Source organism: Salvia miltiorrhiza, chromosome 3 (genome assembly GCF_028751815.1).
Source record: "Salvia miltiorrhiza cultivar Shanhuang (shh) chromosome 3, IMPLAD_Smil_shh, whole genome shotgun sequence".
In the NCBI taxonomy this organism is placed as follows: domain Eukaryota; kingdom Viridiplantae; phylum Streptophyta; class Magnoliopsida; order Lamiales; family Lamiaceae; genus Salvia; species Salvia miltiorrhiza.
The window spans coordinates 2,828,426-2,842,548 of NC_080389.1; the positions used below are offsets into that span (position 1 = coordinate 2,828,426).

Sequence of the window (14,123 nt, forward strand, 5' to 3'; positions counted from 1 at the left end):
GTGTAAATGAGGAATGAGTAATGGTCAAGTAGGAAATATGGGAAAAGAAGTGAAGGATTTAAAGGGTGAAATTTTGTTTATCCTTCATTTTCCCATGATAAATTTACAACCAAAGATAACGCAGCCTTATAGTATGAGTGACCTAGTTGATTGAATGGTGATCAGAGTGAAGGGTTTGAGATAAATGAAGAACAATGAATAGAAAAGATGATTAATTATGATTCTCTATTACCAATTGAGTTGTACTTTACTGTCATTCTCCTAAAAAAAATTGTTACTTTGATTTGGGCTATAAATTATTTTCTTGAGCTTCTTACACCATGGAAGCAATGAAACTAGAGAATAACATAAAGTGGCTCTATCCACGACATAAAAACAGAGCAAAAATATAATTTTCACTAATCAAAGCATTAAGAAAAATAGCTCTGGTCGAAGACACTTCTTTCCATATTCCATCCTCTCAGCTCTTTGTATGAGAATCATTGGCTGCACACACACACACACACTTGATAAACAATACGGATAAGAAACTCAAAAGCTACAACTACTCAAAGTCCGCTATATGCCCTTGTAATTTTATTTCTCTTCAATTTATACCCTGTAATTAGGATTTTTACTATGTAACTCACTATAATCTCTTCAATTAATTAACTCAATTATCCAAACACTTTAACAATTTATAAGCTCTTAAAATATTACTCCCTCCGTCCCATTATTAATGAAGTTTTCATTTTTGGGTTGTCCCATTATTCATGGATAGTTTCTAATTTTGGTAATGATTTTACACAAAAACAATGTGCATGGCCCCACACACTTTTACACTACAATCTTATTCTTCTAAATACCCGTGCCCAAAAGAAATAGGTCATAAATAGCGGGACGGAGAGGGAATACATCTTATAAACTCTTAAAGCATCTCTCTAAAATAAGCTTAGAAACATACCCCCTTAGTTTGACGCTTCCCCTCCAACCAATAGATCAGGGGTTTGAGTCACTAATGAGGAAAATGAGGAATCATTATTGATTCCCTCTCTCTTTCTTTTTTTTTATAAATACCCTCTTAATTTGGTACATAATACCCATGCCTGTTATTTATATATAAAATAATTTAGTTAGAAGGAATTTGGAGTTACCTCATTAGAAGAGTATCATGATTAACGAGTCATAAAACGAACTTGAAATCCAAAACTGTCATTGTGAGAATCTGAGGCCTAGTTCATCACATTTGATTGCATATTTCCTGATGAACAAAAACATTAATCTTTACATGAGACGTTTGGTTTGAATGATAAGACATTATTGATAAATTAATTCAACTTAATCAAGTGTTTGGTTTGCATGATTCGGTCCATCATCAAATTGAATGATTATTTATCATCTCAAAGTTAGATGTATTATTTAATCGCCAGTCCTATCAATTTTATCTATCACATCCACCAAACCAAGCACCCCCACAATGTAAACATTTTAACAAAGAACTGAAAACTTTAGAAATTTTGAGATGTGCGAGTACCTGATCTGCAACAAAATTAATCTTTTGTGTCGACAGAAGGATGGAAAGAGCACATCATCGATGAGCCATGCAACGAACTTGAAGGGCATCATTTCCCCACTCTTGTTGTTTCTGTAGAATCCTCTGGGCCGACTCCACAAGTGACGTTCGCGCTTCCCCCTTCACCTCAATCAGCTCGAGTGTTGGAATTTCCCCAATATCTTCTGGTATTTCAGCGAGCTTCAAACACTCGTCGAGCACGAGGCTTTTGAGCATTGGGAAGTGGCTACTTTCAGTTATCCAATCCTCAAGCAACGACTTTTCTATAACCAAAATTTCTAGTTTAGGAAACTCTCCATCACTTGTTTCCCATGTGCTGCCTTTGCAAGCCCAATGAGTCAGTTTAAGCAGTCGAAGATTTGGCAACGAGCCTACAATAGTCATCTCCTCCCAAGGAAGAGTCACACGGCTTAATGTCAACTTTCTCAGAGACTTAGGAAAAGTGAAGTCATGCTTATGGTACAACACAATTCTAAAAGATGAACGTAACTTCAAATCTTCAAGTTGACGCAGATGCACCAAATTGTTGAGGAAAATTTCGCCATCAGAGCAATCAATTTCCAATTTCTTTAGGTTTGGGATCATTCTCAAGATCCTTTCACTACACATGGCATGTGACGCTATAGAGAGTGTTTGGAGGTTTTCTAGACTAGAAGATGCTATTCCTTCTGGATTTGGTAACCTGCCATAGAAAACAAGATGTCTCAATCTTGGCATCCTCCAAATCTCCAGAGGCAAACAGAATGAATTCAATGTAATAAAGTTCATCCAATCATTCTTTGCGCGAAGGCTTAAAGTTTCAAGATTATGAAGCTTTGAAATGGCTGCAGGTATCCTTTCAAGATAGCAGATACCAAGGTATGCTAGATAAAATAGGTCAAACAGTTGATCTGGTAGTGATCTCACATAAACATCTCCTGCATCCAATACCCTTAGCAATCTAAAACCTTCCAACTTGTTTGCTACAGAAATGCCATGGAAGCACAAAATCGTATGGATGGTTAAGCCATATATTTTCTGAAAGTATGGTAAACCCGAACGAGTAACACTTACACGGCGCTGATTTTTTCTGCCCTTTACTGAAAGCCCGCTGCTGAAGTTCACAAGAAACTTCTCTTCATGCGCTTTTCTTATGCATAAATCCCGCATCAGATCATGGAGGCTGCAACTTTTGATCCTGCAGTCACACTTTCTCTTGGTAACCAAAACAAGGTTTCTCTTGACAAGATCCTCCAAAAACACTTCCGCCTCTTCTTCTAAGGTTTTAGATCTGTTCAGACGTCTCAAGAATCCCTCAGCTACCCATAATTTGATGAGGTTGAAATTCAAAGCAAAACAACTCAGGACGAATCCAACCACATCATCCACATCAGTTTCTCTTGTCATTAAAATGACTCGTCTTCCATTACCATCATCGGGAAGTATATTTCTTACATCATCCCAAGCCTCTGTACACCAAACATCATCCATTACAATGAAATACCTCCTGTTTTTCAAGTTTTTGAACACTTTCTCCTATCACTCTTACTCGAGTCTCAAATATTTATTACTTCAGATATTAGAAAATCAAATTGATGAATGAGTTGATCTGTCAAAGCAATAATCTTTCTATGCCTACATCTAGCTCAAGTAAAAAAGCGCACAGTTGCATACTATGATAAAGACAGTTGAAAGAAAAAAAAATACAGAGCAAAAAAGAGTGCAAAGCTTGTAAAAACTAAAAAGTATAATTTGGTGCAAACCTAAGTGGGCTCAGCCCCGCACTTACAAAGAATAGCTTTTGGAGCAAATAAAAAGCCCAAACCCATTTGGGCTCGTAAGCAATTACTATGGGCCAAAGAAGCACATAGTCAATTCATTAAAATAGTCAAGGGGGAAAGTGAATAGACTTGTGCTTATTATTGAGAATTTAAGATCTTCTATTACAAATTTGTGTGGCATTATCTATTGCATATATAGATGAACGACATGTGGCAATCTTAAGGGTTCAAGATTGCCAATGTTAAGGTTTATATTCTCCTTAAATAAACCCTAACATGTCAATCATCTATAAATGTAATAGGAGAGATGTCACATTATAATGCAATAGAAGATCTGAATTGATTGTTGAGAAGCCTACTTTGCCACAATGACAACTGTAAGTAAAATAATGTAAACAAGAATGTCAATCCACACATACATTCAACTTTGAGAAATACATGATAACACAGTATACAACATTCATATTTATTTTAAACTAGCTAGCTTGCAAAAAAGTAGGAGTTTATTCATCACCAACCTTTTCACCTTGAGTCTCTGCTTCTTTCATAAGTCGAATATCTGATAAGCTAGCTAGCTCCAACGATACTCTGCATCTGAAAAAGAAAAGAAAAAGTGTCAAGAATCAACTGACATTCTACCAACAGAGAAATGTTCAAAAGAGAGGAAGATGCTTAGAATACTAATCTTATTTCTATAAAGAATGGCTGCTAAAAATGGTGTCAAATCATTCAACTTTATAAATTTCTAACCTGATATGAAGCACAGAGTCAAGTTTGAAAGATCATATCATAAATGCTTTGAACGAACTTGTAGGGCATCCCGTTTCACTTGTATCTCTGTCGCCGAGTACAGAAGAGATCGGTTATGATCATCGATCTCAATCAGTTCAAGTGTTGGAATCTTTCCAATATCAACTGGAATCTTAGACAAATATAGACAACGATGAAGCATTAGGCGCTGAAGCCTTGGGAAGTGGCTACATTCAGTTGTCCAGTTCTGCAGATTTGATTCATCAATATGCAAAAGTCTCAGATCCACAAATCCTCCCTCAATAGTTTTCCAGTGTTCCCCATAGCAAGCATGGTTCTTTAGCTTCAACACCTGAAGAGAAGACAACCGGCCAATAACCATCATATCTATCCAAGGAAGCCGCCATCCACTCAATTCCAACTTTTTCAGCGATCCAGGAAAACTAAAATCGGGACACGGTTGAAATGAATAAAGCGTCTCCAATTTCAATTTCTCCAGTCGACTTAGCCAACAAAGTCTACCCAAATTAAAGTCGGATGCATGACATTTCTCCTCTGAGTAGCATATTTCCAACTTTCTGATGTTTGAAATGCTAGACACCATTCTAGAACTAAATACAAAGTTTGTTGCCAGAGAAAGTGTTTGGAAGTTTTTTAAAGACTTTGCTGAATATTTTGGATAGGGTAAAGGAAGAAATGAAAACGCGATAAGATGCCTTAATTGCTTCAGATTCCAAATTTCGTCAGGCAAGCTAACCTCCGATCTATAAATAATTAAAGTCTGAAGATTATGAAGCTTTGATATAGCTGAAGGAATAATATTGCTAGGAATTTTGGAAGCAAGGTAAGTGAGATGAATCAAATCAAACACTTGACCTAAGTCCCAAAATGCATGATCATTTCTACGTAAAACATGAAGGACCTTAAGTGACCTAAAGTTCTCAACAGAGCCTTTGGGCCTATACCCTCTCTGCGGGATACATATGTTGGAATTGTGTTAAAAATGAAAGTGGGGATTTTGTCCCACATTGGTTTTGCTATCAAAGTAGGTGGAGACCCTTAGGCTATTTAAGGAGTTCCAAGGTCTTTGATACAATTGCACCAATCACTACCTTTAGTCTTGTGATTACTTCTAGTTTGAAATTCCTTGCTCTTTGTTTTAGAGGGGTGAGAGGTTTTCAAAGGCTTGTAAGAGTGTAGTGGTTGTGAGTCGAGAGGGTGAGAAATACTGTGTGATTGTAGAAATTTATCATATAGTAATTTTTCAGTGTGTCGTGGTTTTTCTCCGGATTTGGAGTTTCCACGTTAAATTCTTGTGTTGTTAAATTGTGTCTATTTTTTCTTGCTTCTACCAAGTTTGGATGGGGAACTGATTTCCCAACAATTGGTATCAGAGCCTGGTTGAGGTCTCTTGATATTCCAAGTATGCTCTGTGGTTGCAGCATTGTCTGATCTTCCACATCAGAAAGGATTTCTTGAGAAAGATCCGGGCGGGGTGTCTCTTGCGAGACGGCTGTTCATTTTGGTGGAGAAGCGGTACGTCAAGTTAACTTCAAGTCCAAATGAAGTTCGACGTGGAGAAATTCGATGGAATAATAAATTTTGGCTTGTGGCAAGTGCAAGTCAAAGATGCGCTGATACAATCTGGGTTACACAAGGCCCTGAAAGGACGTCCGGGTGCAGTCAAAAAGCCTGGTGCAGATGATGACGCAAACAACAAGTCCGGTATGAGTGATGAAGATTGGGAGGATCTGGATCTGAAGGCGGCAAGCACAATTCGTCTCTGCTTGGCCAAGAATGTACTTGCAAATGTACATGGGATTTCGAGTGCGAAGGAGCTTTGGGAAAAGCTGGAAGCTCTGTACCAAGCAAAAGGCATCTCGAATCGGTTGTATTTGAAGGAACAATTTCATACCTTACGGATGGATGAAGGTATGAAGATTTCAGATCACTTGAGTATTCTCAATGGCATTATCTCTGAACTGGAGAGTATTGGAGCGAAAATTGAAGATGAGGATAAGGCGTTGAGACTCATCTTGTCTCTTCCACGTTCCTATGAACACATGAAGCCAGTATTAGTTTATGGGAAGGAAACTCTGGTCTTTGCTGAAGTCACGGGCAAACTTCTTTTGGAAGAAAGAAGGCTGATGAGTGAAGGACGTCCTTCATCGGAAAATTCAGCAATGGTGGCCTTTAGCAGAGGGAGGAAGAAAGACTCCAAGGGCGTTGTTTGTTGGAGGTGCGGAAAACCCGGCCATACGAAGCGAAACTGTCCAGGTGGAGCTCGTCAAGGTGGAGCGGATTCGGCAGAAAGCTCCGAACAAGCAGCTAACATCGTGTTTGATGATGTCCTTTGAGGACATGAATATCCTTATGGCATGTCCAATGGCCATGATAGAGGATGTGACGATGTTAGTTGGACCACATGTGCATGTTTTTTTTTTTTTTTTTTGGCATGGATGCAGGTGTGTGGTGAAAAGTATGTCGATGGCTGATGACTTCTAGGAGGGCCAAAAGCTAGAAGGTTGCACCAAAAATTTCAGCAAGGTTTTTTCGACATGTGCCGAAGCAAAATTCTTAGAATGGTTTATTCTAAGTGTTCTACTCATTTGGTGGAGTAGGTTTATTCTCTTTTGAGGATGATGGTTCTTTGTGATAAGAATCATGATTGTCGGTGAAGACAATGGTGTTTTTTTTTTCCTTTCATTTTTAACAAGGTGGAGATTGTTGGAATTGTGTTAAAAATGAAAGTGGGGATTTTGTCCCACATTGGTTTTGCTATCAAAGTAGGTGGAGACCCTTAGGCTATTTAAGGAGTTCCAAGGTCTTTGATACAATTGCACCAATCACTACCTTTAGTCTTGTGATTACTTCTAGTTTGAAATTCCTTGCTCTTTGTTTTAGAGGGGTGAGAGGTTTTCAAAGGCTTGTAAGAGTGTAGTGGTTGTGAGTCGAGAGGGTGAGAAATACTGTGTGATTGTAGAAATTTATCATATAGTAATTTTTCAGTGTGTCGTGGTTTTTCTCCGGATTTGGAGTTTCCACGTTAAATTCTTGTGTTGTTAAATTGTGTCTATTTTTTCTTGCTTCTACCAAGTTTGGATGGGGAACTGATTTCCCAACAACATATAATAGAATGGGTGCATGAGCTATGCATAGAGTCCTTAAGATCCAGATCACACCAATTAACACTTAAGCGTTGATGATTTTCTAGCACTTGTGGGAGAAAATGCCTTCTCACGATAGGATTAGGAAAGTAATCCATGATAGGTAGAAGTAACTTCTCTTCCCCAGCCTGTCTTGAACAAAAATCCCGAACCACGCTATGAAGCTTGCACCTTTTGATTTTGCCATCACTCTTCTTGCTAGTAACCAAAACTAGACTTTGCTCGACCAGCACCTCCAAAACATCTTCCGCCACCTCTTCCAACATTTTAGATTCATATCGACCATCCAAAAAGCCCTCAGCTACCCAAAGTTTGATGAGTTCTGAGACACGGATCTCATAATCTTCAGGGAAGCCTGCCATATACAAAAAACACTCCCTCAAATGTCGAGGCAAGTGTTTGTAACTCAAAGATAATAATATAGTTTCCAACTGTCCATCATTTGCCCCAATTCGCTTCCACAACTTTGGAGTTCTATCAATCTTGGATAAAAGTCCTGCCACAGTAACAATTGAAAGGGGCAATCCTTCGCAACGTTTTACATATTTTTCCCCAATATCTTGTAGCTCAACAGGACAATCTTGATCTCCGAAGACCTTTTTCTGGAACAAACGCCAACTTTGTTGGTCATCCAAGAAATGCATCGTATGAATGGGGCTCATAGAGCTAGCATAAGTAGCCACATTCTTTAGCCTTGTGGTTAATATGATTCGGCTTCCATTATTATCATCAGGTAATAGCCTCTGTATGTGATCCCAAGCTTCCATACTCCAAATGTCGTCCACTACTATGAGATACCTCCTACCTTTTAAGTATTTGTATATTTCAGACTCCTTAACCTTGCATTGTAAATCACTCTCTGCTTGGATTCCTTTTCCTTTCATCGAAGCAAGCAGATTTGAAAGAATAATTTCTACATTGTAATCTTTCGATATTGTGACCCAAGCGTGAAAATCAAAATGATAAGTAATGAATGTATCATCATAAACAATTTTAGCGAGTGTGGACTTACCAATGCCTCCCATCCCCACAATAGGGAGGACTTGCAGCTCGGATGAATAGCTTGTAAGCCATGACATTATCTGCAACCTATCTTCATCAAAACCAACCACGACATCCTTTCTTGTGGGTGAAGATCTTGATGATGAACCAACAGCAGTCCACTTAATTCTCTCCGCTAATCTCCCCAACCGGTTTGAAATGCTGAGAGTCAACTCTGTTGCTACAGCTTGATCAAAACCATCAAAATCTTCACTCTTGAGTGCAGATCTTGATGATGAACCAACAGCTGGAGAATCACTCAGTCGTCCTATGTTCTTAACTGAATCTTCAGCAGTTGACTTAATTCTCTCCGCTAATCTCCCCAACCGGTTTGAAATGCTGAGAGTCAACTCTGTTGCTACAGCTTGATCAAAACCATCAAAATCTTCACTCTTGAGTGCAGATCTTGATGATGAACCAACAGCTGGAGAATCACTCAGTCGTCCTATGTTCTTAACTGAATCTTCAGCAGTTGACTTAATTCTCTCCACTAATCTCCCCAAGCTGTCGGTCAGCTCTGTTGCAACAGCCGGAGAATCATTCAGTCGTCCTACGTTGTCAACTGAGCCTTTAGCAGTTGACATAATTTCATCCGCTAATCTCTCCAACTCGTCCGAAATCTGGAGAAACTGTTCTGAAGCCATTACACTCTCGAGTGCAGATGTTGATGATGAACCAACAGTTGCGTAGTCTTCAGCTGACATAATTTCCTCTGCCAATCTCCCCAACACGCCTGAAAAGTGGAGAATCTGCATTCTCACAAAACCCAGATCTTCATCAAAACCATCAAAATCTGCACTCTTGAGGGCAGATGTTGGTGATGAACCATCAGCGGTAGAATTGTCTATTAAGTCTCGAGCAGTCCACTGAATTCTGTCCGCTAATCTCGCCAAACGATTTGAACTGACAAACAGCTTTGTTGCTAATGTTGGATCTCCATGAAGATCATCAAAATCTTCACTATTGAGTGCAGATCTTGAAGATGAACGAACAGCAGGAGAATCACTCTGTCGTCCTACGTTGTCAACTGAGTCTCCAGTAGTTGACATAATTCTCTCCGCTAAGCCCAGCAACCGGATTGAAATGCTGACAATCAGCTCTGTTGCTACTCTCAGATCTTCATCAAAATCACTCAAACGAATAAAAAAACGAAAAAAGCGATCATGGTTTTTTAAACTTCTATTACAAAAACGAAAATAGTCACTAAAGCGATAATATATTGATAAACTTCTAGCAGTCCATATAATTCTCTCCACTTTCAACAACAGGCATAAAAGGCTGACAATCAGCACTATTGCAGACCTTGATGATGAGTCACTCCGCCTTCGTAAGTTTCTGACGAGATCGTCGTGACTGTTGCAGTAGTCCACCACATCTGCAGCAGTTGAGGGGAGTTCCCCTGCCAATTCCCCCAACTGGATTGAAAGTCTCACACTCGCCTCTGTCGACCCACAATCTGAAACATTTTCTGGGGAGAAAATATACTCAATAATCTCTTGTGTTGTATTTACTACCTCCCTGATAGTTTCTTGTTTTGGGAAATGTTTGAGATTCAACAGCAAGAACACAGCTTTATCGTGGATGGATATAATTCGTTGTTTAACACGAAGAGTGGTGAGAACATCGTCGCGTTTAAGGATTTGGCGTAAAGTTTGTAGCAGGGAATCGATAGCTTCAGAAGCCATATCAGGTTTATCGGATTGGATTGGAATTACCAATCCTTCCCCTGATTTGCATACAAAACGTCCAAATTTTAAAAGTCAACTGTTAGGTGGAGAAAGAGTGAAGAATATTTCAATTGATGAGGGCCCCGCGGAAGAAGGAGTCTCTCTGGTTTTGATTTTGGCTCTCTCACCGTTTGGTTGGGGGTGGCCAGCTTGGAACTTTCGGACAGACACCTGGGTCTTGACGGATCTGAATCCGTTGGTTATATAGCTTTTTTTTAACCGATTTTCTTGGAGTTGTCTATTTTGTCAAAAAAATTGTTGGTTTGTTTTCAATTTTATTTTTTATTATTTTGCCTTTGTCTTTTCTTACTTTATGCTCTCAAGCACTTTAGTTTTTGTTTTTTTTTTGCTGTTTTTTTTATTAAATTTTGTAAGAGAGATTTTGACCAGGATCGACCCTTAATTTATGTTTCTGTTAATTATGTTTTTGTGCCCTCAAGAGTTTTAGATTTTTACTTTTTTACTTCTTACTTTTCTCTTTTCTTAAAATCTCTATTTCACCAAAGAATGAGTCTATCTGGATAATTTTCATTTTTGTCTATTTTTTATTTAATTTTAGGAGTGGATTTTTAAAATGGCCACTTTCATATTGTAAAGATAAAAAATGTCCACTAAAATAAAAAACTTAAAAAATGTCCACTGTTACCAAAATACCCTTCACATTAAAAATTAAAAAAATGTCCACTTTACATCACCCCTTTAAAAAATCCCGCAATTCACAACCAGTGTGAATTCACAACCAAAATGTTTTGGTTGTGAATTGAGATTTCACAACCAGTCGAATTCACAACCAGAATTTTTTTTTTTTTTGTGAATTCACAACTAGTCGAATTCACTGCAAAAATTTAATTCACAATCAGTCGAATTCACAACCAAAATTTAATTCACAACTAGAATTTTTTGGTTGTGAATTCACAACAAACAAATTCACAACCAGATTTATGTTGGTTGTGAATTCACAATCAGTCGAATTCACAACCTGAATTTAATTCACAACTAGAATTTATTTTGATTGTGAATTCAAGTACTTGTGAATTTGAGTTTTTAAAGTTTGAATTCACAATTCACAACTGAACTGTGAATTCACAACAAGAATTTTTTGGTTGTGTATTTACAACCAAAATTTAATATATAGCAAGAATTTTTAGGTTGAGAATTCACAACTAATAAAATTCACAATCAGAATTTAATTCACAACTAGAATTTGTTTTGGTTGTGAATTCAATTTTTAAAGTTTGAATTCACAACTAAAACTAAAATTTATTTTGATGTGAATTCGAGTTTTAGTTGTGAATTTAAGAATATTAAGTTGTGAATTCATCAAGGTAGTTGTGAATTAAAGAACATTAAATTGTGGATTTTAAAGATATTAATGTGAATTATATGATGGATGCCAGTATGCACCTTTTAAGTCATAATCCCCTTCAAATCCATAATTGGCTCACAACCCAAAACATATAAGGAAGAATTATTTAAAAAACAAATTAACATTAATGATCTGGTTATATTCTCCAGCAACAAAAAACAAATGCCACACAAATGAAGGTGGATGAATAACAATAATTAAAGTCAATGATGCATCATATATGGGAGAAGCTGCTCGAACTAGAGCTGTTGCAGAATCTCCGTCACCACCAAATCGCCTCTTCTTCGCCGCACCCTCCATCTCCGTCACCACCGCACCGCCTGTAAATCACCCCAAAACCCCAAGAACTAGAGCTGTTGCAGAATCTTCAGTAAATTCAGCATTGTAATTCTCCAAATAGCAGCTTGCTATCTCCGATTTCGCAGAACAAATTCGAGCGCTCCCTCGATTCCTGGACACAGAGGATTGACGGCCAAATTTTGAGTTAGATCAAATGGAAGCAAGTATAAAAACAACAATCACAGCAGCAACTACAACAACAATATGACAAACAACAACTATGCCAAGAGAAAAATCCTCAATAAAGTAACAACAAAAGCAAAACAACCGCAGAAAACACCACGCAAATTACTAAAAATCTATGCCCTCGGAATAAATGGTTGCAGCCAACAGATAACACACATCGCAAAAAAGGGGTGGGAATATTCACGGGGAAAAAATGGAGAAAAAATAAAAGGAACAAACGTAGTATCTGCTCACGGCTGGAGGCGGACAAGAGATCTACCTGAATCTGGATGGCCGGCGGATCTGGCTTCTCTTCGTCGGACATAACTCAGTTGAAACTTGAGAAGATCGACTTCGCTGTGCGTCGCGATGGTGGTGGAGAAGAAGAAGCCGAAGGAGGACCGCCCCTACCTGGAGTCGGAGTGCCGCGACCTAGCGGAGGCCAACAAGTGGCGCCAGCAAATCATGCGCGAGATCGGCCGGAAAATCGCTGAGATCCAGAACGAAGGCGAGACGAAGCGAGACCGGCGGTGATTGAAGCGGCGGAGTATTTGAGACGAAGCGCTTCGCGGCGAGGGGTGAAGCAGAAGATGGCAGAGGCGAAGAGGCCGGGGCAGAGACGACGAGGCCGGGGGCGATGGCGGAGGCGACGAGGCCGAGGCGGCGATCTGAGATCGAAGGGAGGGAGGGAGAGAGAGAGAGAAGGGGGAAGGGCCGTGAGGGAGAAGAGAGAGAAAGAGAGTGGAGAGAGAGAGAGAGAGTAGTATATTTGAAGGAGGGTATTTTTGTCTTTTCAATCAAAAAGTGGACAATTTTTATTATTTTTATCTTAGTGGACAATTTTTATCTTTACAATATGAAAGTGGATAGTTTTATATATTAACTCTAATTTTAGTTTGTTATAATGTTAAGATAATTAACAAGTACTATTAAACTAATCCAAATAAAATTTATATTTATTTTTTAATTAATAATAAATTATTAAGGTTAATTAATTTAGAATTAAAGTGTATAAAGTTTTTAGACTTAAATTTTTAACGATAGATATAAATTAAAATTTATTGTATAATACTAATTAACGTTTTCAAATTTATAATAATTAATAATAAAATAGTAAAATTAATAATGTCACACACATTTTGATACAATGGTCCCACCATATTCGTATATGTAGTACTCCCTACGTCCCAATATAAGTGACCACTTTCTTTTCGACATGGAGATTACGAAAGTGATAGTTAAGCTTTAATCATGTGTGATCCACATTTTTAATGACTTTATTAGTGAGTTAATTACAATTACCTTTTGTAACAACCTTTTCCATCTTTTAATATTTCTAAATTTAAATTAATTTTAAAACTGAGATTTAAAATATAATTAAATTATATTGGAAAATTTAAATTCAAAGTCAAATTAACTTTAAATTGTGAAAACTAAAATTTTCATACAAGTAAATATGGAACACTCAAATTTTGGAGTTCTTAAATCTTTAGCACTTAAATTAAATTTTCGATACACATAAAGAACCATTAATCAATTTTGAACACTTAAATTTAAATCTGCAACAACCAAATTTTTTATCTGTCTGCAGAACCTATCTTTAACTAGGGAACACAAAAATTTAAAAATTGCATAAGTGGAATCTGGGGGCAGCTGCCAAATATTTCATTGAAGTAAAAACCCAAAATTGGACGCCAGTTTTTACAATCTTCAAAATGAAATTCCCTCTAAATTTATTTATAAATAAGGGAGGCTGCTACACAACTTCTAAGCCCTTCAAAATCTAAAAATCACCAACAATGGTGAGCAAAAATCTTTCCAACCAAGAGAGGAATCGGATTGTGCAATATCTACTCCAAAATATGAAAAAACAGCAAGCCAAGGAAATGAGCCATATATGGAGGAGGCTGTCACCATCTTCAATTCTTCAAAACCTATGGTGACTCTCTTGTAGGTTGCAGCCAAGAAACAACAAGATAAAGGTGAGCAAATTGATTTAACAAGTGCAAAACCTAATGCACCTAGAAGGAAAAGAGTTCATGTAGACATAGAGCTCATTCAAAGTTTAGAACTACACAAACGCTCGACAATACACAGGCTGGCTGTGGGAATTAATCGCAGCAAAAGCACAGTTTGGCGATGGGTGAATCAAGGGCTGATCAAAGCCCACACAAGCGCTATTAAGCCTGATTGGACAACTCCTAATAAATTGCTTCGACTACAGTTTTCACTAGAAGCATTGGAATTTGATCGAAT

General features: G+C 37.8%; 1 protein-coding gene and 1 long non-coding RNA gene across 2 annotated transcripts; both read right to left on the reverse strand.

Annotated features, from left to right (window-relative positions):
• Nucleotides 1–239: 239 nt before the first annotated feature.
• Nucleotides 240–10,337, reverse strand: LOC131015784 (uncharacterized). The gene is made up of 7 exons (XM_057944208.1): nucleotides 7,156–10,337; nucleotides 6,015–6,115; nucleotides 4,164–4,414; nucleotides 3,839–3,906; nucleotides 1,514–3,000; nucleotides 1,134–1,240; nucleotides 240–486 (listed from the first exon to the last, which is right to left on the reverse strand). Exons 1-5 carry the CDS (start codon nucleotides 9,953–9,955, stop codon nucleotides 1,568–1,570), a joined length of 4,653 nt encoding a protein of 1,550 aa, XP_057800191.1. The 5' UTR covers nucleotides 9,956–10,337; the 3' UTR covers nucleotides 240–486; nucleotides 1,134–1,240; nucleotides 1,514–1,567.
• A 1,128-nt stretch (nucleotides 10,338–11,465) lies between these two features.
• On the reverse strand, nucleotides 11,466–12,744 carry LOC131016995 (uncharacterized). The gene is made up of 2 exons (XR_009099298.1): nucleotides 12,148–12,744; nucleotides 11,466–11,814 (listed from the first exon to the last, which is right to left on the reverse strand). It is a non-coding gene; the product is annotated as an uncharacterized LOC131016995 (long non-coding RNA).
• Between the last annotated feature and the right edge of the window lie 1,379 nt (nucleotides 12,745–14,123).